The sequence below is a fragment of the Vigna umbellata genome, chromosome 11 (assembly GCF_029865625.1).
Source record: "Vigna umbellata cultivar VRB3 chromosome 11, Vumbellata_1.0, whole genome shotgun sequence".
NCBI lineage: Eukaryota > Viridiplantae > Streptophyta > Magnoliopsida > Fabales > Fabaceae > Vigna > Vigna umbellata.
In genome coordinates, this window is record NC_142175.1 from 595,541 (window position 1) to 617,631 (window position 22,091).

The window sequence follows — 22,091 nt, forward strand, 5'->3', positions numbered from 1 at the left end:
TGATCACGACTTCCCACATGCACCCTCTCACGTATTCTGAGATGAAATGAAATTGAGTGGATCCATGTTGCCTTCCTTCACTTATTCTCAGATGAAATGAAATTTCACATCAATGTACGTGCTTCTCTCATGGTTAACTAGGTTCTTTACCAACTCTATATAGGTGACTTGTTATCTACTCGAAATTATAGTCTCACTTTCTTGTTTTTGCTCCATTTTTCTTAGAAGATTTCTAAGCTATACTACATGACAAAGACTCAATGATGTTGCAATACTCTACTTCACATGTAGAAAATGTCACAACGGGTTGTTTCTTTGAGAGCCATTTAAAGGTTGTGTTCTCATGAAAGAATACATCCTCGAATGTTCTTTTCTGATCATCTACATCTTCGCACCAATCAATGTTTGAGTATCCTACTAGTCGATAGTTGTCTGACCTAGTGTAGTATAACCCGAGTGACATTGTTCCTTGCACATACCTCAATATCCTTTTCAGTGTTTTTCAATGTGTGTAGTTCGGCTCCTCTATATACCGACTTACTATTCCAACTCTTAATAGTATTTCCAGCCTTGTACTTGTCAAGTAATGACGGCTTCCAACCAAACTTCGATAGTTGTTAGCACAGTCTCTACCATTTAAATTTGAAAGCTTTGTACTCGGTTCCATTAGGGTTAAAACTAGGTTGCAACTTGTCATCTGAAAAGCTTAAGATTTCTTCGGCTCTTGAGACACAAAGTTACCTGTCTCAAGTTGTTTGACTTCCAATCTAAGGAATGTGTCCCAAGTTGGTCGTTTGAAATTATTTTTCCATGAAACTTTTAAACTCCTTAATCATTTATGCATAAAATTGAGATGTCAATTTGCGTTGCCAATTCTTTCTAGTAATCACATTCTTTCTAGAAATAAAAAATATGAAGGAAATAAAAGTAGGGGAGAAATTTCTAGAAATAAAGAAAATTCCAAAAGTTTCTTTATGACTTGTCAAGGAAAACATCCTCCATGTGGCATCTGTAAAAAACAAGTCACTTGGAAAAGGATTGTTGGCATCATGGAAAACTTAAATGTCAATACTCTAAGAAATTTGGTCACGTAAAGAGATATCTTTGTAATAAAAATAATCAAGCAAACTTGCGAAAGAACATAATCAGGAGAAACTCTTATTCACCAATCAAGAATCTTCTAGTGGCACACGAGTGTTTGGATCTATCTGCTACATACATGTTCCTGATCAAAAGACGCACAAGCTTGAAGACAAGACTATATGAGGAATATTCTTGGGATATAGTTAAAAGTCTATTGAGTCTACAACCTATAAGCAAAAAAGCTTATCATTAGACTAGATATTGAAGTTGATGAAAATGCTTCTTAGAATTGGGAAGAAGAAAAAGTTGTTAAAAGCAACATTTTAGTTCGAGTGCAAAAATCTCAAGAAGAAACTCAAGAAGAGGCAAAACATTTAGGTACGCTTTCTCCACCTCCACAACAATAAGATTCTTCACCTGAATCCACTCCAAGATGAGTAAGATATTTGGTAGACATATATACGAAACTTGCAATTATGGTCATGATTGAGCCTAACTATTATGAAGAAGCATCAAAGAAAGAAGTATTGGTCACGGCTATGAAAGAAGAGATTAAAAGGATTGAGAAGAATAACACTTGGGAACTCGTAAACTGCCCTCGTGGAAAAGACATCATTAGAGTAAAATGAATATATAAAAGAAAGGTCAATGATGGAACTATACAAAAGCACAAAGCAAGTTTAGTTGCCAAAGGCTACTCGTAGCAACAAGGAATCGACTACAATGAGACATTTGCTCTAGTTTCTCCCTTAAATACCACTAGTGCATAAGTAGTGTTTAACGTCACGCGTTTAACGTCTGACGAATGAAAATCCAACATAAAAAATGACCGGTGGCATTTTTGTAAATAAAACATCATTATAGAAGTCGATTCCTCTAGTATCAGACATCAAATAAGCTTTAAACGTCGATCCCCCCAGATCAGACGTCAAAAAGGTCCAAAATTTGCGAATATTAATTTTTTTTACGACATAAACATTAGCCCCTCAAATCAGACGTCGCCTTCCCCCTAGATCAAACGTCAAAAAAGTTCGAAAATATATCATTTTAAACGCCAATATTAATTTTTTTTACAACATACACGTCCCCCCCCCCCCGAATCAAACGTCAAATCCCCCTTTAGACGTTGATAATGCTAATTTTTACCATTATCTAAGTATCATTTTAGTAGCAAAATCAACTCCTTTATAACTTATAACATGTTTAATCCTCTTCTTTTGTCTTGTTTTCTGAATAATTATGTTTTAGGCTACTTCGTTGTACTTTCTTCAATAATCTCTTATTTTGTAGCTAATAATGAGCTTGGAAGAGTCTCCAACAATGTGTAGGGCTGAACCAAACACAAGGAACAAGCACACATGCAGAAACGCTCGCCCAGTGTGGACGCCCGAGGACGCTCGCTCAGAGAAAGGTGGACGCTCGTCCAATGTGCACGCATGAGAAGACGGTCGCTCAGATAGAATTGGACGCTCGTCCGGTGTGGACTCACGAGAGGACGCTCGTCCAGCGAGGACGTGCAGAGGACGCTCGTTCAGAGAAGACTCTCAGCGGACGCTCGCCCAGGAGAAGAGGATGCTCGTCCAGGACGCTTACAGAGCACGCTCGGCCAGCGAGAAGTGGACGATCGTCCAATGTGCGCAAGAGAGGATGCTCGCCCAGGAGAAGAGGACGCTCGTCCATGACGATTAGAGAGGACGCTCGCTACAGAGAAGTGGACGCTCATCCAGAGGCGCTCAGTGGACGCTCGGCAGCGAGAAGTGGACGCTCGTCCATTTTCTGTGGACGCTGACTTTTCTAGAGAGTTTCACGCCCGGGCGTGAGAAATGGGGCGCCCGGGCGTGACTTTTCCAGAGAGGTTTGCGCCCGGGCGCGAGAAAGGGCGCCGGGCGCGAGACAGAGAGGGCGCCGGGCACGATTTTTACTGATGTGGCAGACATTGTCTATTTAACCCTAAAACGCGAAGGGGTTTGGATCTTTGGCTGCCCAAATACGATTTCTCTCAATTGGAGCTCTTGGAGGCGAGCTAGGAGCTGTGGGAACAGTCCTTCTTCAACCTTGGGTCTTCTTCCTTCTTCCATTTCCACCATTGTTGTAAGCTTGAGCTCTCCATTCATGGAGAGCTAGTTTCATTATTGTTGGGGGATTGATGTAGCCACTGAAATCTTATGTAAAATACTATGTTTTGAATAAATTTATGCCTCTTTCATTGATTGTTAGTGTTTAATTCCTTTTCTTAATGCTTGTTGTGAAATTGCTACCCATTACATGATTTTAGGGTTTGCTTGATATTGGGAAATGTTGGGTAAATCTGGACTTGGATTAAACACCTAAAGGAAACAGTATCTAGGGATAGAGCTAGGACCTTTGGTTGTCTTAGATCTCAATTCTTAATGCAGAAATAATTGTTAGGTTTTCCAAGGGATTGGAGCCTAATAAGGAAGTCTAGGCTCTCTCTACCAAGGGATTGGGTTTGAGTAATTTAGTAGATTGACATTGGCATATTAATGAAGAGGAAGTGATTTTCTATACATAAGAGTGAAGTAGGTGAAATCATACCCCCAACAATACCATTCCATATCATTTCTAATCTTTCCATTTCCAAGTGTTTGAGTATCTAAGATCACTTTTATAAATTATGTTTCATGTTTACTTTAATTGCACAAAAACACAAATTATGAAGCATTCTTTAGTCTAATTAGTTGGAAATTATACGATTGTTTGGTGACACGAGTCTCTTGGGAAACGATATCCAGTCTTACCAGTTTTATTACTTAGAACGATTTGGTACACTTGCCAAAGTCTTAACAGACGTCGGCCCCCCAAATCAGATGTCTAAAAGGTCCGTAAATAAACGTTAGTGCCCCCCAAATCAAACGTCAAATCCTCTACCAGAAGCTGCAAAATCAGAATTTAAAGGCCATTTTTTCAAACATTAGACGTGGAACGTAGGGGGCCTACGTCTAATACACATTAGACATTAGATCTCCTTTCTCACACGTCAATAAGCTGCAAAAATACGGAAAAAGTAGCGCCAAAATGGATTTTTTAGTAATTAGACTTCGGATTTGGAGAAGGGCCGACGTCAAATGCCTTTTTAAACCCCAAACAATAATAATGCGAGTTTCACTTTCTTTCGCGTTTTTGTTTAGGTTTTTTCTTCGTTCGCATTCGTCATTGTTGTTATAAGGTATGTTTCATTACTTTTATTCAAATTAATTTATTTTGCACTGATTAACTTTAGTTTCTACCAATTAAACTTCGTTTGCACCGATTAAATTTCGTTTGTACCGATTAATTTTGACTTATGATGCAGTTTTGTCTGTGAGTTGATGAATCTTGGTGGTGGTAGTGAGTGTCCAATTTTCATTGCTTGAAACTCATAGTATATACAACTTTATAAGGTGCTATAATAATTTTATGTATTTCAGGTGTGGTAATATTGTAGAAAAAAATTAATTTTAAAAAAAAAACAAAAAGGATGTCAGTTTAGGAGGGGTCTGACGTCAAAATTGACGTCCGGGGAAGGAGAACCGACATCCAATTGATGTCTCCCAATTAGACGTCTGATTTGGATTGGATGTTGAATGTCGAAAATAACACACGTCAAAAATCTTTTTTGCAGTAGTGTACAATTAGAGTTTTAATAAATCATGCAGCATAAAAAGGATGAAACATATATTAAGTTGATGTCAAATCAGCCTTTTTTAAATGGAGTGTTCATAGAAGAGATTTATGTTGAATAACCACAAGGTTTTATCAACAAAGGAAATGAAGGCAAAGTACTAAGACTTAAAGAAGCCTTATACAGCCTGAAGCAAACTCCTCGAGCATGGTATAGCAAGATTGATCAATACTTCATCGATCAAGGATTCAGGAGGAGCAAAAGTGAGTCATAATTATATATTAAGGCACAAGGTCAGTACCATCTCATTTTCTCTTTATATGTCGATTATATTATCTATATAGGAAACAATATGGAGGTGATGAAAGAATTTAAAAAATGCATGATGAAGACATTTTAAATGATCGACCTTGGCTTGGTGAACTATTTCCTCGTTATAGTAGGAAAAATAATTTTAAGATATCTAAAAGGCACAAAGGAGTTTGGTATATGGTATAAAACCATGACTAACTCAAGGATGATTGGCTACATAAATAGTGATTTGGCAGGATCAATGGACGACGTAAAGAGTGCGTCAAGATATGCTTTCTCACTAGGATCAGATATTATATATTGGGCATCAAAGAAGCAAGTAATCGTGGTACAATCAACAACATAAGTAGAGTATGTAGCAGCTACTCAAACCATGAGTCAAGAAATATGGTTACAAAGAATACTTCAAGAAATGGGTGAACCACAAAATGCACTAACTATTATCTATTGTGACAATAAATTGACAATAACAATAGCAAAAAATCAAGTCCATCATCAAATAACAAAAAACAATGCAATAACTATTATATATTTCCATTAAATATCACTTCATTCGAGATGAAGAGACAACCAAACAAATTTCACTCGCGTTTTGTCCAATCACTAGTGCAGTCAGAGGTTATGGCACCGATTATTTTAGCGTATAGACACCGGTTCTTGACCCGAAGCATATTCAGACGAGGTAAAAGGTCTGCACTTTTATGTCTTGGCTGTGAACCGAGGCAAAACAATATACAATTAGAACTCGGTTCAAAGGGAACCGAGGCAGTATGCTCTTCCTGGTTTCCCCATCAGGACGTCGCCGTCTTTCCCACACTGCCAAACACCACACGTCGCCAAACACCACACGCCACCAAACACCACCGTCTTTCTCACATCGGACCACCCAAAACACCACCGTAGACCACCTTCATCCATCATCATCTTCGTCCATCAGAGACAACGCGGTGATGCAGTAAGAACCCAGGAAGACCACGCGACGATGGCGGCAATGCGGCGGCAACACTGTCTTCACCACGCGACGGCAAGGCAGTAGCGGGGAGGCAGCGGCGGTTGCGTTGTGGAGCGGATCTGGAGCGGATCTGGAGTGGATCTGGAGCGGATCTGGAGCGGATCTGGAACGGATCTGAAGCGGCTTGGTAATGAAGATGAATGGTGGCGCGTAGATGGAGGTTGCAAGGCCAATGCCGAAGCTTCGTGAAGATTGCCATGGAAGATAGCGCCAGCGCGATTCTGCTGAGGACGCGATTCTGGTGGCTCCGTTGCTCCCTAATGGACAAAGTTGGTGACGACAGGGAGCTCGACGATGAGGCAGTGGTTGACCACTGATGAATCATTATTTTCTTCACTACACTTAGTTTATTGTACTAGAATTAATTAGGGAATTGTGCTTAATTGTCCAGTATTTTCCCATTTTTACTGATTGTGCTTAATTTGATCAGAAATTCTTATTTTACTTAATTTGAATTATCTGAGAATAATTATTTACATTATTGAGTGCAGGGAAAATTCTGAAAATATTTTAGGACATTTAGAAGAAAATTCATTTGCACACTGTGTTATTTACTTGGAAGAAGCTACACTGCCTTGATTTATTCTGTGTGTTGATCTGTGGAAACTTGAGATGAAATATTTTTTGTTTGGATTGACTGAAAAAAAAAATTAGAAGAAGTGTATGGTGTCTACGGAACCAAGGGGCAAACCATCTCATAAATTCTTGAATTTTAAGAAGCAAGGAGGGGAACACATTGAAATGAAGTTCACGGTTTTATAGCTCTTTTGAAAGATAACAAGTGTGATTTTTATTTTGGAGGAAGGCACATTCTCTATGTAAATGCCACGGCAATGAAGAAGAGTAGATGGACTTGAAGTGGAATCAAAGAGGGGGACCACACACTTGTACAAAGTTCACGTCTGGCTCTAAAATGAAATGAATTGAATTGGTATTATGAAGGTAAAGCACACGGCCATTGCAAAGGGCACTTGGAAAATTGTGAAAACATTAAACACATGAAAAAGCATAATGGAGAGGGGCCACCACTTTGAAAGCTTACGTGAAAGTGGAGGAACTATAAAATGCAAAGTTTTTGGTTTTTGAAACACATGGCCCCATGGTGGACAATTCATTTTGGCATGATATGGAATAAAAGAAAAGGTGGCCATATTGGAAATTGGAAGCTAACGTCCACGTCCAGAGTTGCAAATGCTGAATTTGATTTAATTAATGTTATTAAGGAAAGTGGTTTCATGGCCCACATATGCAAAAGATGTGCAGATTTTTGTTTTGACCATGTTCTTCCACTCCGCATAAGCATTTGGTCTTGGACCTTATTTGGAAAACAAGCTCACGACCACCACTCTTTTGCTGAAGTATCATGGCTGGAAAATGGAAAGCACACGGAACTTTCATTTTAGCAAGCATCCAGCACATGTTTTGGAATAAAAGAAGTAGCTCACGGTTTTTCTCAATGAAGGGGGAGCAGCTCACGTTCAAGGGAAAAGCTTCTATGGAGTGGAAGATCTTGAAGAGAAAGGGAGAAGGAGGTGTTGAACAAACCCAACAGCTTGGGAGATGAGGAGGCTACGGACACGAGAAGTAGAGGAGTTCACGGCATATATGGGGGAGAGAAATACATTTCAATTCTTTCTGGAAGCTCACACCAAACACTCTCACGGTTTTGGCTTGCTGAAAAGTCACGTCTACATGATCTCCAAAATGCAACCAAACATCATTTTAAATGGAAAGAGGGGGGCACCTAAATGAAGCAACCTCACGGTTTTCTCTATGGCTTAGGAGTGCAGATTTTTGACTCCGTGTTCTTCTACTCCACAAGTTTTGGTTTTGGTTTTTACAATTGATAAAAGAGATAACATCCAATGAGCACCATGAAGCAGCATATCATGGAAGCAAAGAAGAAGTGCAGCAGCAAAGGAAGCTCACGGGTTTGTCCAACTCTTTGGCAGCAGCACGTTGATGTTTAGCTTGGCAGCAAAGGAGGAGAGCGTTCCAGCAACTTGGTTGCAGTCTAGCAGACGGAGTAGCTACTAAAAAGAACCATCCAGCAGCTGGTCCAGTAAAAGAGATGCTCCACAATCTTATTCTAGTTGAAGAAGAAGAAGCCGTGAGCAAGGAGCTAGAATGTGGAAGCATGGAGGAAAGCACGGAGGTTTGGAATCCAGCAGTGGTATTCTCGGTTGGAACGAGGAACCAAGAAATTTGCAGCAAGTGAAGACAAGAAGTGGAGGCCCCTATCCTATTTTTTTTGGCAAAAGTGGAAGAAAATCAGAACCTAGAACCTACGGGGGAGACAAAAACAAGTCACGGGAAAGGAATTCAGGCTGCCACACAAAAACAAAATGTTGAAATGAAGGAGAAGTCACGGGAGGATGAGTTTTGGCTATAAAATGGAATGGGCAGCAGAGAAAAATTCATTAGATTTTAGGAGAAGAATTTAGAGTAGTTTAGGAGTAGTGTAGGAAACACTCGACCTCTCTTCCAGAGGCTGTGAATTTCCAATTTTTAAACAGTGCGCGTTTTAATTTCTGAAGCATGTAGTGTGTTACTATAATTTTTATTTTCACTGTCCAAGAATTTAATTTCAAGTATTGAATCTTTGATAAATTTCATTTTCAGTCAAGTGCTTTTATTTTTACTCTCTTTTATTTTACCGTTTATTGTTTTCTGCATCGTTAAATTTTACCGTTTCTGCATATTTACTGTTTCATTTTTACCGTCTTTTACCGTTCAGTTTTTACCACCATTAAAACTTATTTCAGTGTTTTTAATTCTATTTTATCTAATTTCTAGTCCACTTTAATTTTATTTTACCGCAACCAAAAATATCCACAAAACCCCCCCACTGCGTGTTTAATCTGAGACTGAACCGCAAAAATTGGTCCTTGAGAGACGACCTAGGAGTCACTTCCTAGTCTATACTGCATTCCTTTATACTCAACTTTTGTGGGAGGTCTGACCCTCTTATCAACCACACGACGGCGAGGCAGCAACAGGGAGGTCGCGGCGGTGAGGGAGCAGCAGCGGGGAGGCGCGACGGTGAGGCAGTGGTTGGATGGCAGCGGGACAGAAGAATTTCTTGGATGGCAGTAGAGAGAAGAGAAGCACAGAGAAGAGAAGAAGAGAGAAGAGCAGGTAGACGACAAGGAGCTCGACGACGAGGCCGTGGTTGACCACGCGACGGCGAGGCAGCAACGGGGAGGCCGCGGCGGTGAGGGAGCAGCAGCGGGGAGGCGCGACGGTGAGGCAGTGGTTGGATGGCAGCGGGAGAGAAGAATTTCTTGGATGGCAGCAGAGAGAAGAGAAGCACAGAGAAGAGAAGCAGAGAGAAGAGCAGGTAGGTAGGGTAAATTGCCTCGATTGTTCCTTTAACTGAAGTAATTTACTTTTACTGCCTCGATTCTTCCTCCAACCGGTGCCTATACAAAGATTATACGCTTCGGGCAATTTCTGACCGAATTAATATGTTTATTATGCCTCGGTTCAAGGAACCGAGGCCTATAAGTTTGCTCAAATTACAATACTGCCACTTCACTTATACTGCCACTAATGTTGAGGAAGAGAGTTGGCTATGGCACTATAGATTTGGCCACCTAAATTTTAAAAGTTTGAATCAATGGAGTACCAAGCAAATGGTGTGTGGTATGCCACCAATTTACTCTCCTTTGAAGACTTGTGAGGGATGTGTGATAGGGAAACAACCAAGGAAGAATTCTAAAACCATTATCCAACACAAATCGCAGCAACCACTTGGAGTGATCTACTCTGACGTATGTGGATCATTGTATACACCATTATTCAGTGGCAATAGATATTTTGTCACCTACGAGTTCACCAGGAAGATTTGGCTATATATGATAGGAGAAGGAAAAAAGTGAGGTGTTCAATCTCTTTGTTAAATTTTTTTCACTGGCTGAAAAGACAGGCTAAGTGGAAACTAAAGATACTTAGAACAGATAGAACATGAAGTAACTGCACCCTACACACCACAGCATAATGGCATGTCTGAGAGAAGAAATCAGACCGTGTTGGATATGACTAGATGCATGCTGAAAGGGAAAAATTTACCATACTGTTATTGGGGAGAGTCAGTAACCAATGCTACCTATTTCTAAATAGATGTCCCATAAGGAGAATGAAGACAGTGATACCAGAAGAAGCTTGGTCTGGAGTCAAACCATATCTGTTCAGTTCAGGCAATTGGGTAATCCCAACCCAAATATAAAAAATGATATATATAAAACAAAAATGACAAGATAAATCCCTCCTTTTGGCATCTTTTCTTACAAAAACCTACTGAAACAATCATTTATGTTTCTGACTATCTTCAACTCCAAAAAACACAATAGTTCACCAACCGAAATCCCAAGTCGACCTAAGCCTCTACGCTTCCAAATAGTGAAAATGGTGGGGCACAAACTCATGAACGAGGAAGAACAAAGGGAAAATCATGAACGGAGAAGATGAATGTAGAAGTGCAAAAGAATATCTACAAATGGGATTCAAGATGTTGTTATGAATAGTTTTCGTTCTTCGTGATTCCAAGGTAATATGATGTATTTTTGTGAATCCCAAACCTAAGTTTGGGCATCTTTGGTCTTCAAAGATGGGTTTGAAAATTTTTAAGTTGTCACAAAATTTGGTTTTAAATGGTCATGATTAAAATTTATGATCAAATTTTATAAGTTGGCAGAAAGAGTGTGGTAGGTACCTAGGATTAAAGGAATTGGCTCTTGAATGGGTTGTTGTCTATGCATGGAGTTAATTTTTATGGTATAGTCTTTATTCATAAATCATTATGTTTTATTTTTTGTTCTATATATGCATCCCAACGATGCTTTGTTTAAGAAACGTAAATGACCCTATCTGTAAATAAGCTCTCTTTCTCGGTTGTCTCAATAAAGCAACCTGAAATTCATCCTTACCAATTTCTCCATAACTAATTTCTGCACTATTTATATTCTTTTATTTCAAACGTCTTTCAATTTGACTTATATTAAACAATGTGATATTCATTCGTATTGTATGAATATTAAATCTCTCACTCTCTTGTTAATCATTTAAATTAACAAGTGAAATTTAAATAATTTATGAATAGATTCGCTCTTTTAGATGTAATATATCTTACCAAATGTCTTTTGCTAAGGAAAATTTAGACAAAACAAATGTTTTGAGAATATCTACTAATCAATGGGATATTCTCAGCCAAAATGGAGCTCAAATCCAAAATTACTTTGTAATTGCAAATGAAAACAGGGAAGAAAAAGTTGAAAGAAAAAAGGAAACTGATGAAAAGAGGAGGATGTGTTTTGTGTTTACCTGGAGATATGTGTTTTCTGCAATCTTCCACGAACCTTCAAAGACACAGATAATGTTCTCTGCAATAAGTGTTAAAATGAATGACACCCCTTATTCCTAACTTGTATCTCTTAGCTTCTTTTAAGTGTAAAACCTTTGAACACTCTAGAATCTCATACTAATCCATTTCAACACGCATTCCTCCTAACAAACAAAAGCATCTCTTCCTTTCTTTACAACATTTCCTGAGTATCGTTTTCCTGTTGTTGGCCCACATGTTTATTTGGACTTCATCTTCTTATAAAATTTATGTTATTATTATTAAGATCCAATAACTGAATTATATTTACATAAAACTTTCACTTTAATGTTTGAGAACAAAAAATAAATAAAACTTATTCGGCAGATCATATTGTAAAAAGTAACTATCATTAAAATTAATAAATATTTCTGAAAATAGTAAAATTATTAAAATGTTTCAAAGTGCAGATTGTGTTATTCACTTTATAAGCTGTCAACACATAATATATGCATAATTATTAAAATACCAAATGAAAAAAAATGGAGGGTAAAAACAAAGGAAAATTTCAGAAACGTTTTGTCGAGGAGAACTCTTCAATATATTCTTCATATACAGAGAAACAAAACTAGGTCTTTTACAAGGCCATTTGCCTAAATGTAATGGATCTCAATTGAAAGTTCACCTTTAAGTGTCATCATATTCATTAAAAGATGAATAATGCATCTTGATTCAAATAATATCAAACTAAGCTCTTTCTTTTTATTTATTAGTTTGAAATAAATTTTTTATTCCTAAACAATGAAGAAATATATCACATCCCCTACCTCTTTTTTTTTTCTCCTTTCTTTACAATCTCTTCTGTCTCTTTTCACTCAGACTTCTACTATTAAAACCATTGTCTGAGTGAGCAAAATTTTGAGTGAACAAATTTTAATGTGTACTTAACTAAACGAAAAAGTATTTTATGAAAAATTTACATAAATATGTATTTAATTAGACATTTTTTTATAATTATTTCTTATGATTTTTGAAATTTTGAAGTATCATTAATATATATATATATATATATATATATATATATATATATATATATACTCATTTGTAGAAAAAAAAAAAGGTTTGTGTACTTAATGTAATCATTCATCTTTGTAGATAGAGTAAATAATAATTAAGAATAGTTTGAAAAAAAAAAAATCTACTCTAAATTAAATGATAATTGGATACAAAATTTTAGTCATTTTTTAGTTAGTGAAATCTATGCAAGAGATATGAAACAATTGAAAATTTGAAGAGAAAAGAGATAGGGGGATGGGATAGAAAGAGGGAGGGCATGTAAAATAAAGAAGAAGAAAAATAGAAAAACAAGAAAAGAAAGAAAAGAAAAAAAATAGATGTACGGACCCTTAAACTTTACATGGAGAGAAAGGTTTAGAAAATTGACTAAGAACAGGAAGGAGGTTTACTTCCTACACACCCACATTTCTTCTTACATCCTACGTCTTTTAAAAGTTTCAAAATTATTTTTTATATTTCAAAAATTTTATTCTTTTTTCAATATATTTTAAAATTCGTTAAAAATATTTCAATAAATTTTAAAATCGGTTGAAAGATTTTTTAAGTCTCTAATAAATTTTAAAAATTGTTAAAATTTTTGAAAAAGTTTTCAAACAAATTTTAAAAATTTTAAAATTTTTAAAAAAAAATTTAATAGATTTTGAAATTTATTAAAAAAAGATATTTTTAAAATATAAAGGAGTAGAGAGAAAGATAGAGAGATGGAGAAAGAAAATAAAAAAGGGAAAGTAACTAGAATTTTGAAAAGGCACTGAATAGTCACTTTTCTATCTATACACATCGTTAACTTTCACTTTCTACAGATTTCTATAACCGAAGAAAAACTAATTGTTAACTAGGACTGACAAAATAAGATAATTTTAATCGTTTTGACTTGACTGATCATTGCTTTATAAAACCGTGATAAGTTAAAGCTAGGCAACCGTACTAATACCGACTAAAAATCTTAACTGGTTAGAAGACAGATCTGTTCAATAACTTTGTCTTTTATTTTTAAAATTCATTTATATATATTAAAAATATATTTAATCATATAAATATTTTTTAAAATTTAAATTAATTAATTAATATTTCTAATAAAATAAATTAAAATAATAATTATATTTACGTGAAAGAGATTTTTTTATGGTCTATCCAGCCAAACTTAGTAGAAACTACACATCTATGTACCTCTAATCTATATTTATTTTCTGGCTGATAAAGAAAACGAAAACACATACACATACGTACAGCTTATAGGGATGATACGTGAATACTTAGACTTCTCTCGTTCCAGAAGAAATTAAAACTAGTGATTATGGTATTTTCATAAAAAAAAACGAAAAAATTCTATCCATCAAATCCACTAAATGCAGGACCACAGATCGACGTAAACACACATAATATCATTTGCTTTAATTTCTATGCACATAATTTCTCCGTTTCTCATATTAATCCGTCCGAGAACGAAAGACCCTCAGACTGTGTGGATTAATATATTCTGGAAACTTCAAGAGAAAATGATACGAAGACTTCATGATAATCCACATCTGAACGAGTGTTGCTTATTGAAAGTGGACCATTAATTTGTACCCTATTTTCTTAGGTTACAATTTATATTCAATATTTTTTTTTTGGCTTTTTCAATCATAGAAGGAAAGTATGTGTACCAATAGGAAAAAAATAATTATTTTTCTCAGAAGAAAAAAGAGCGAGAAGGAAAAAGCTTTGCTTGGTCGTTAGAATTGGCATGTCTAACACCACACATATATAGTTGTGGAATTTTTTGTGTTTTTTTATCTTGGTATCGTTTTGTCTCGTTATTGGGACAACTACTTTATAACGGTCTGATTGGTTCGATTTTTCATTCGTGAAGATTAGAGGTTGAAGTTCGGTAATGGCTCTGAATTTGCCCTCTCCCGCACAAGTGAAGCCCTTCTTTTTCTCATCAAATAACTACCCAAAACTTCCAGGTTTCTCCTCCCGTCTTTGTCTCAAACGCACTTCTGCTTCTTGATAAGCAAAAACAATAAGGACTTCTTCACAACTTCTATACTTGTCTTAGCTTATATTAACTTGCTTATCAACCTTGTTTTTTTTTTTCTCTCTCTCCAACGTTATTGACTATTGTTTCCTCTTCCTTTTTTATTATTTATGTTTACCTTCTTTTACCTAGCTACTTATGGGATAGTATCGCTGTTTGGAATTTTAGCAGTTATAAGTTTCATGTTGAATAAAAAATAAAAAAGTTGAGTGAATACCCATGAATTTTTGGTTTTAAAATTTTGTATTAAGATGATAGCGAGGAAATAGTTTAAGGTAAGGAAGAAGTGTTGTGTTGTGTCGTATGGTAAGTGACTACGAATTGCAACGTAAAGAAATGAATAAGACGGGAGAGTTTGTTGAAAATGCCACGAAGCTTAAAGGGATCACAACAACCAAAAAAACTCTCATCTTTTATCTTGTATCGTTTTCAAAAGTTGGAGATTATTTTCTTTAATAGATAGAAACTAAGCCATGTGTTGCATGGAAGAAATTTGGAAGATGGGTCCTCGCCTTTCTCTAAGATTCTCTAACTTATCTTTCACATGTGTCCACACCTTTCTCTAAGATTCTCTAACTTATCTAAGATGGCCCCACACCTACGTACATATATTTTGTACTAGTTTATCTTAATTCCTCATTTTAATTAATTTAAGATCATTTTAAACTGCTAAATAATATATTGGGCATGATATATATATAAACTTCATGCAGGTAATATTTTTCATTTAGATCCAATCAACTCAAAGTCATTAAACATGATTATACATACTCATCACTCCATATATATATATATATATATATATATATATATATATATATATATATATATATATGAATTTGCTAAATTATATAATCTTTTAAAGTGTATCAAATTTTAGTTGACAAAAAAAAATTTATTTATAAAAAAAACATACTTTAAATATATGAGTATTTTAATAATTTTTATTTTTAATTTAAAAATAAATAAAAATTAGAAATTATTCAAATATTCTTAACCTTAAAATTTAAAATCCTATAAGAATATTTTTATCAACTAAAATTTGATACACTTTAAAAAATCAAATCAATTAGCAAATTTCATATATATATATATATATATATATATATATAAAAGCTTATGAATTAATTGTATAACTTAAAAATTTAGTATTAACTTTTTATTATAAAATATATGACCATTTTGAGTTAATTGAAAATTTTCTTAATTAATTTGTTTATAATATTGGCATAGTTTATAATCATATAATGTTTACAATATAATTGGATACGTACGATTTCATGATAATTTAATCACTATTAACTTTTTACTTTACGTGTATAATTTAAAAATTTATAACAGTGAAGTTTCGGTAAACTCGTGAAGGCAATGACTTAAATCCTTCTATTTTGTACTAAATGGTATTTATATTGATGGCAACACACAGTTTTAGTGGATAATTAGTTTGTTTTGAAAGCTGTTATCACTATTTTTAAAAAGTAATAAAATATAAAATTAAGTTAAAATTAGAAGTTACTTTTTGAAACTTTAATTTAATTTAATTTAGTTTAATTTAATTTAATTTAGTCTCTTAATTTTAATGTGTAAATTTAGTTATTTTAACTAAATTTTATTTGTTTTATTTACATTTTAAATGCATTTTATTTTTATATTTAAGTTATTTATATTATTCGATATTTTTTTTAATATTAATTAAGAAACGCGATGGAAATTTTTAATAAATTTAAAAAATTTGGTTAAAAAAAAGTAAATTCACACGGTTTTAAAGATAAGTTCAAAATTTTAAAAAAAATATATATTTTAATTTTTAGAAAATTGAGAAGTAAAAACATATTTAATTCTAAAATATATCTAATAAAACACGTTATGTGTGCACATTGCTATTGAAGTCTTCCATTTACATCAGTTTCCTTTTATACTTTTGAAGTGGTGCGACGATTTCTTTTATAAAAAATATAATATTTTATATATGAGATATCTTTTATTATATTTACCAAACAATTTGTAAGGATAATAATGCGAGCTGGATTTATTTCCTTTTGTTTTTTTCATAATACTATTGTTATGTTTGGACGAGAGATCGTGGGTTAAAAAATAGGAAATACAACATTTTTATTTTTTATCGCAATATTATTAATTTATATAATACAGAAAATAATTAAAAAATATTTTAAAAATACAAAATAAATATTCTCCTCATTTAACTCTTTTCCATCTAATTTTGTGGATAAAGACAAAATAAATAAAATAATGGGTGTTGGCAAATAGTTCAATCCCAATTTTCTGGTTATGCATTTAAGAATCTCCCATGGGTCTATTCTGAAAAAGGAGAAGGACCACTAAAAGAACAATCTATTTTGTAACATATTAGTTTATATTAAAGAGTTTATTTTCTAAGATATTATTTTATATTTGGAAAATTAATTTTTAATAAAGTATTTTATTTTAAACACTTCTTCCAACTCCGAATGTGGAGGTTTAGAAAATTTTTGCTACAGTCGTCAACATGGTGCCACTGAAATTATGTTATGTTGGTATTTTTCTATATATAACTTTTTTTAAATGAAAATGAGATTTGTACAAAAATTTAAAAAAAATGGAATTAGTATGTAAATTAAGAAAATATATTTTATTAGTTTTAATAAAGTGATTGAAGATTTTAGATGATAATATTTTATTATATTATTATGACACCAATGATAATGTAAAAAATATAGTAACTAAATAGTATAAATATGGTAAATTAATAGTCTAAAAATAGTAAATAAATAGCCTAAATGTTATGTTACAAATTGGTGATTGAAGTAGGATTTTAATTACTAAGTAAAGTAAAATAACTTGTAATTAAGTATACTTAGCTTTTTGTTTAAAGGCTAATTTGTTTTGGTTTCTTAGGTAGTTTTTCTTTGAAGAGAAAAGAGAGTGAGACAACGGTAGAAAGAAGAGTTTATTGCTCTGTTGCAGTTCAACCACTGCCACCAGCTTGGCCAGGAACAGCTATTCCAGAACCTTCTGATTTTAAGACATGGGATGGTCCCAAACCCATTACTGTCTTAGGATCAACAGGTTCAATTGGAACTCAGGTATATATAAATTTACATCCATATAAAGTATATATAGAGAGAGAGAAAGAGAGATTCTCTCTTTATCTTTATAGATAACAATTTTATAATATAATTTTTATAATGATATTATGTAAGCATAAAGGGTTATTATTAATTTTTTAAAGGACAAAATATTTTGTTAATTATGTATCATTATGATAGCAGTGTATCTCTTTTTTTTTTCTTATTATTAATAACACCATTAAACAACTTTTATGCTCTTGTGTGTTTCTAAATAAAAAGTTAGAGAATTTTCAGAGTTTAAACTCACTGATTAGGGGTCCCTGGAGCCCCATGAATTGAACTTATATTCATATAACTTTTGTATTATGCATTTCAGAAGACAAAATAAAAAATTATATTTTAAATTGTATAATTTATAATATATTTATATTTCAAATTATACAAAATAAATTTTTTATATAATTTATATTTTATTTTAGATTGTATTTTTTGAAAAATAAAATAAAAAATATATTTGAAATTGTTCAATCTAAATGTATAATTTATTCTAAACTACAAAAGTTTTACAGATGCAAGAGAAAATTGTGGAGGTGCTGAAAGAAGTTGTCCACTATTTTTTTTTTTTAAGAAAATCTTATAAAACGGACAAGCTCATAACATATTTGTAAGATTAAAGCAGAACCACTTTATTTAAGCAAGTGGGGGCAATAGTACAAAATTTCCTTACAAAAAAAATATAAAAGTAAAAAAAAGACAAGTTTGAAACATAAAATAATAAAAGAAAATATTCTGCAATTTTGTTTAATATAGGTACTATTTAACTTGTGATTTTTAAGATTTATAATTTGTAATTTGTGCGTGCATATATAGTATTAATAAAAGTAATTTTACCATATCTTTATTAGGAATAGGAATTACAACGGGTTGAGTCAGATACGGATAGTGCTAATCCACTTATTACCCAATTCGTTACTTGCGCGAATATCCACTTAAAAAATATTTACGAATATTTTAAAACTATGAATATTCATGTATATTCACGAATACTCACAAATATTTAAAAAAATATATTTTTATAAATTATTAAAATAAAATTTAAATAAAATGACAAAAAAATATAATATAATATAAATTAAATATAAATTAAAATTTAATTTTAATTAAATTTAACTTTATAAAATATAAATTATTTTTAATTTTAATTAAATTTAATTTAATAAAATATAAATTTTTTATTTATTTTTTGTGGATAATAGATATCCACAAATACGAGTAATATAATACCCGTACTCGACCAGTTTATAGACGAGTATTAAAATATCTACGTAGTGGAATAATAAATATTCGCGAGTACAACTATCCTTTATTCATTCATGGATAATGGATATTTTTGCCATCTAATTAGGAGTCACTCCGTACAATAATTCTTATTTCATTATATAACTTATTTTATTATATAACTATTTTCCTTCTAGTAATCTTAATTATCTTCCCTTGTTGATTTTGTAGACCCTGAGTATAGTGGCTGAGTTTCCAGAAAGATTTAAAGTAGTGTCACTTGCTGCTGGCTCAAATATTACTCTTCTTGCTGACCAGGTAACAATTACTTACCTTACTCCAAACATCTAATGAAACTTTCACTGTGACTTCAGTGAATTTGAAATCTTATCAAAACAGAGTTTATCAGTTATCAAAGTTGTATTGTTCAGACATTTGGCTGATTAAGACTTGTATTTCAAAGCAAAATGTAACATCAAATGCACTGATATATGTTCATCTCTTAGAACTTTAAACAAAAATGTAATGTTCAAGATATTTTACACTCTGTAGATAAAGACATTTAAGCCTCAAGTTGTTGGTCTTAGAAATGAGTCCTTAGTGGATGAACTCAGAGAAGCAATTGCTGACATGGAACACAAACCTGAAATCATCCCTGGAGAGCAAGGAGTCATTGAGGTTGAAATCTTAGCTTGGTCTCATCTTATGGTTTAATAATCTTTTCAAAAATCATAAGCAACTTTGTTTTTTTCAGGCTGCCCGTCACCCTGATGCAACCACAGTAGTTACAGGAATAGTTGGTTGTGCAGGATTGAAGGTAGTTTTGATGTTTCTTTCATTCAATCTTCTTAATCTGTCCATTCTGCATATATTTACATATCGGTAAAAAATATATCTTAGCAATATGAACTAGTATGTATAGATAGGGAAACTAAAAATGTCAATGGTTATTTTCTTCAGCCAACAGTTGCAGCAATTGAGGCAGGGAAAGACATAGCTTTGGCCAACAAAGAGACAATGATTGCTGGAGCCCCTTTTGTTCTTCCTCTTGCTCATAAACACAACATCAAAATTCTTCCAGCTGATTCTGAACATTCTGCAATTTTTCAGGTACTTAAGTCCATTATCAAGTTGCAGATATCTCATATACTGAGTATATCAATCTTTGCATCTTTTCTGTTGGTTTGAAGCAATGGATTTATTATTTGCTGAACTTCATGCCACTGTTGATCACTGATACATAAAGGATCTTCTCTGAACAGTCTATCCAGGGGTTGCCAAAGGGTGCACTTAGGAAAATCCTTTTAACTGGATCAGGAGGTGCTTTCAGGTAAGGAAAAATAGTTTTGATGTTTTCAGATAAACCCTTTTTAAGGCATTATTGTTTTATAAGAGAAACCTTCAATCCTTCCATCTCATACTTCTGTTTAAGGCTCTTTATAACTGACCTGAATTATCTGTCATTCTGAAAATTAACAGAGAATGGCCAGCTGAAAAGATGAAAGACATTAAACTTGCTGATGCATTAAAGCATCCCATATGGAGTTTGGGGAGAAAAATAACTATTGACTCTGCTACCCTTTTCAACAAGGTTTGTTTCCTTCTACAATCAATGCATTTGAATGAAAAAGTTGTGTTTTTTATTTGATGACAAAATCCATTTTTATGCTTATAACTATGACAAATTTATTTAAATTCTTGGCAGGGTCTAGAAGTAATTGAAGCACATTACTTGTTTGGAGCAGACTACGATGATATTGAGATTGTTATTCATCCACAATCTATCATTCATTCCTTGGTTGAAACACAGGTTAAAACCCTGCAATATGCTGTGTTAGTTTCTGCTAGTTAATAAACTCAGAAATTCTCACTCACATACTGAATGATGAATGACATTACCTACATGTAAGAAGGCTTGAACATGTGAATTGCTCAAGATCAAATTGAAATACAAGGAAAAGGGAATATATATATATAAAAAAAAAAAAGGCAGCAAGGCAAGTATTAATTTGACCCTATTTGTATTTGTGTTTTTCTTTCTTTTCAGGATTCATCTGTTATTGCACAGTTGGGGATACCTGACATGCGTTTACCCCTCCTTTACACATTATCTTGGCCAGAGAGAATCTACTGCTCTGAAATAACTTGGCCTCGCCTTGATCTTAGCAAGTACAAACACTTTCCCCTGTATCATATTTTCTCTTAATCTTTATCCTGGAAAATTCATCACCATCATGAAGCCCTTCTTAGTTGAATTTCATTTTTCTCTCTTCAGCAAATTGCTAACTAGATAGCACCATTTTTCTTTACTTACATGTTTAGGTCATAATTTATGATGAACCAGTTAGTAGTGAAATTGTTCAACTTATTGAAACATTTGGATTTAACATCTCTTACTCAGGTATGGTTCTTTAACATTTTATGCACCTGATGATAAGAAGTTTCCATCTGTGAATCTATGTTATGCTGCTGGACGTGCTGGGGGCACAATGACAGGAGTTCTCAGTGCAGCAAATGAGAAAGCTGTAGAACTGTTTGTTGAAGAAAAGTAAGCATTCTCTTAATATTTATGTTTCGTTGTGTTTTTCAAATCTCTTGTGTATAGCATAAGAAAACATAGTGATGTTTAAGCCTTATCATCATGTACTAAAGGATGAGGGTAGTTTATATGCTAAGAGAATTTTCCCTAACAATGTTTTCTTTTCAAGGTGATGAATCCTCTTTTGACTTCCTTTTTACCCCTGCTTGCAGGATTAGTTACTTGGATATATTCAAGGTTGTGGAACTAACATGCCAGGAACATCAAAAAGAATTAGTAGCATCTCCTTCACTCGAAGAAATTATTCACTATGATCAGTGGGCAAGACAATATGCTGTTGGTCTGCAAAAATTTTCAAGTGTTTGAATCCCCCAATATATTGCAAAAAGCTCTGGTGGATTGTTACCAATGTAAATATATTTGTTGGTTATCCAATCTTTTTAAATGCAGAGGGTAGTTATATGAAGTGTATATATATATATATATATATATATACATACATATATATATATATATACATACATATATATATATATATAGATATATATATATATATATACATAGATATATATATATACATAGATACATATATATACATAGATACATATATATATATATATACATAGATATCTATATCTATATATACATAGATATCTATATCTATATATACATAGATATCTATATATACATAGATATCTATATATACATAGATATCTATATATATATATATATATATATATATATATATATATATATA

The 22,091-nt window shown here is 33.1% G+C and overlaps 2 protein-coding genes across 4 annotated transcripts in view; one reads left to right on the plus strand and one right to left on the minus strand.

Annotated features, from left to right (window-relative positions):
* The window catches only part of LOC148190695 (disease resistance protein UNI-like), a 30,843-nt gene extending 19,322 nt beyond the window's left edge, over positions 1 to 11,521 (minus strand). For all 3 annotated transcript variants that reach the window (XM_088101756.1, XM_088101755.1, XM_088101757.1), the window contains exon 1: positions 11,352 to 11,521. The gene's annotated coding sequence lies outside the window, so the exon portion shown is untranslated. The remainder of the gene's footprint in view (positions 1 to 11,351) is intronic.
* A 2,702-nt stretch (positions 11,522 to 14,223) lies between these two features.
* On the plus strand, positions 14,224 to 21,783 carry LOC148190697 (1-deoxy-D-xylulose-5-phosphate reductoisomerase, chloroplastic-like). Its single transcript, XM_088102107.1, has 12 exons — positions 14,224 to 14,378; positions 17,345 to 17,532; positions 19,027 to 19,113; positions 19,348 to 19,473; positions 19,550 to 19,612; positions 19,756 to 19,905; positions 20,058 to 20,125; positions 20,275 to 20,386; positions 20,501 to 20,605; positions 20,843 to 20,964; positions 21,197 to 21,343; positions 21,547 to 21,783. Exons 1-12 carry the CDS (start codon positions 14,303 to 14,305, stop codon positions 21,698 to 21,700), a joined length of 1,398 nt encoding a protein of 465 aa, XP_087958233.1. The 5' UTR covers positions 14,224 to 14,302; the 3' UTR covers positions 21,701 to 21,783.
* The last annotated feature ends 308 nt before the right edge of the window (positions 21,784 to 22,091 follow it).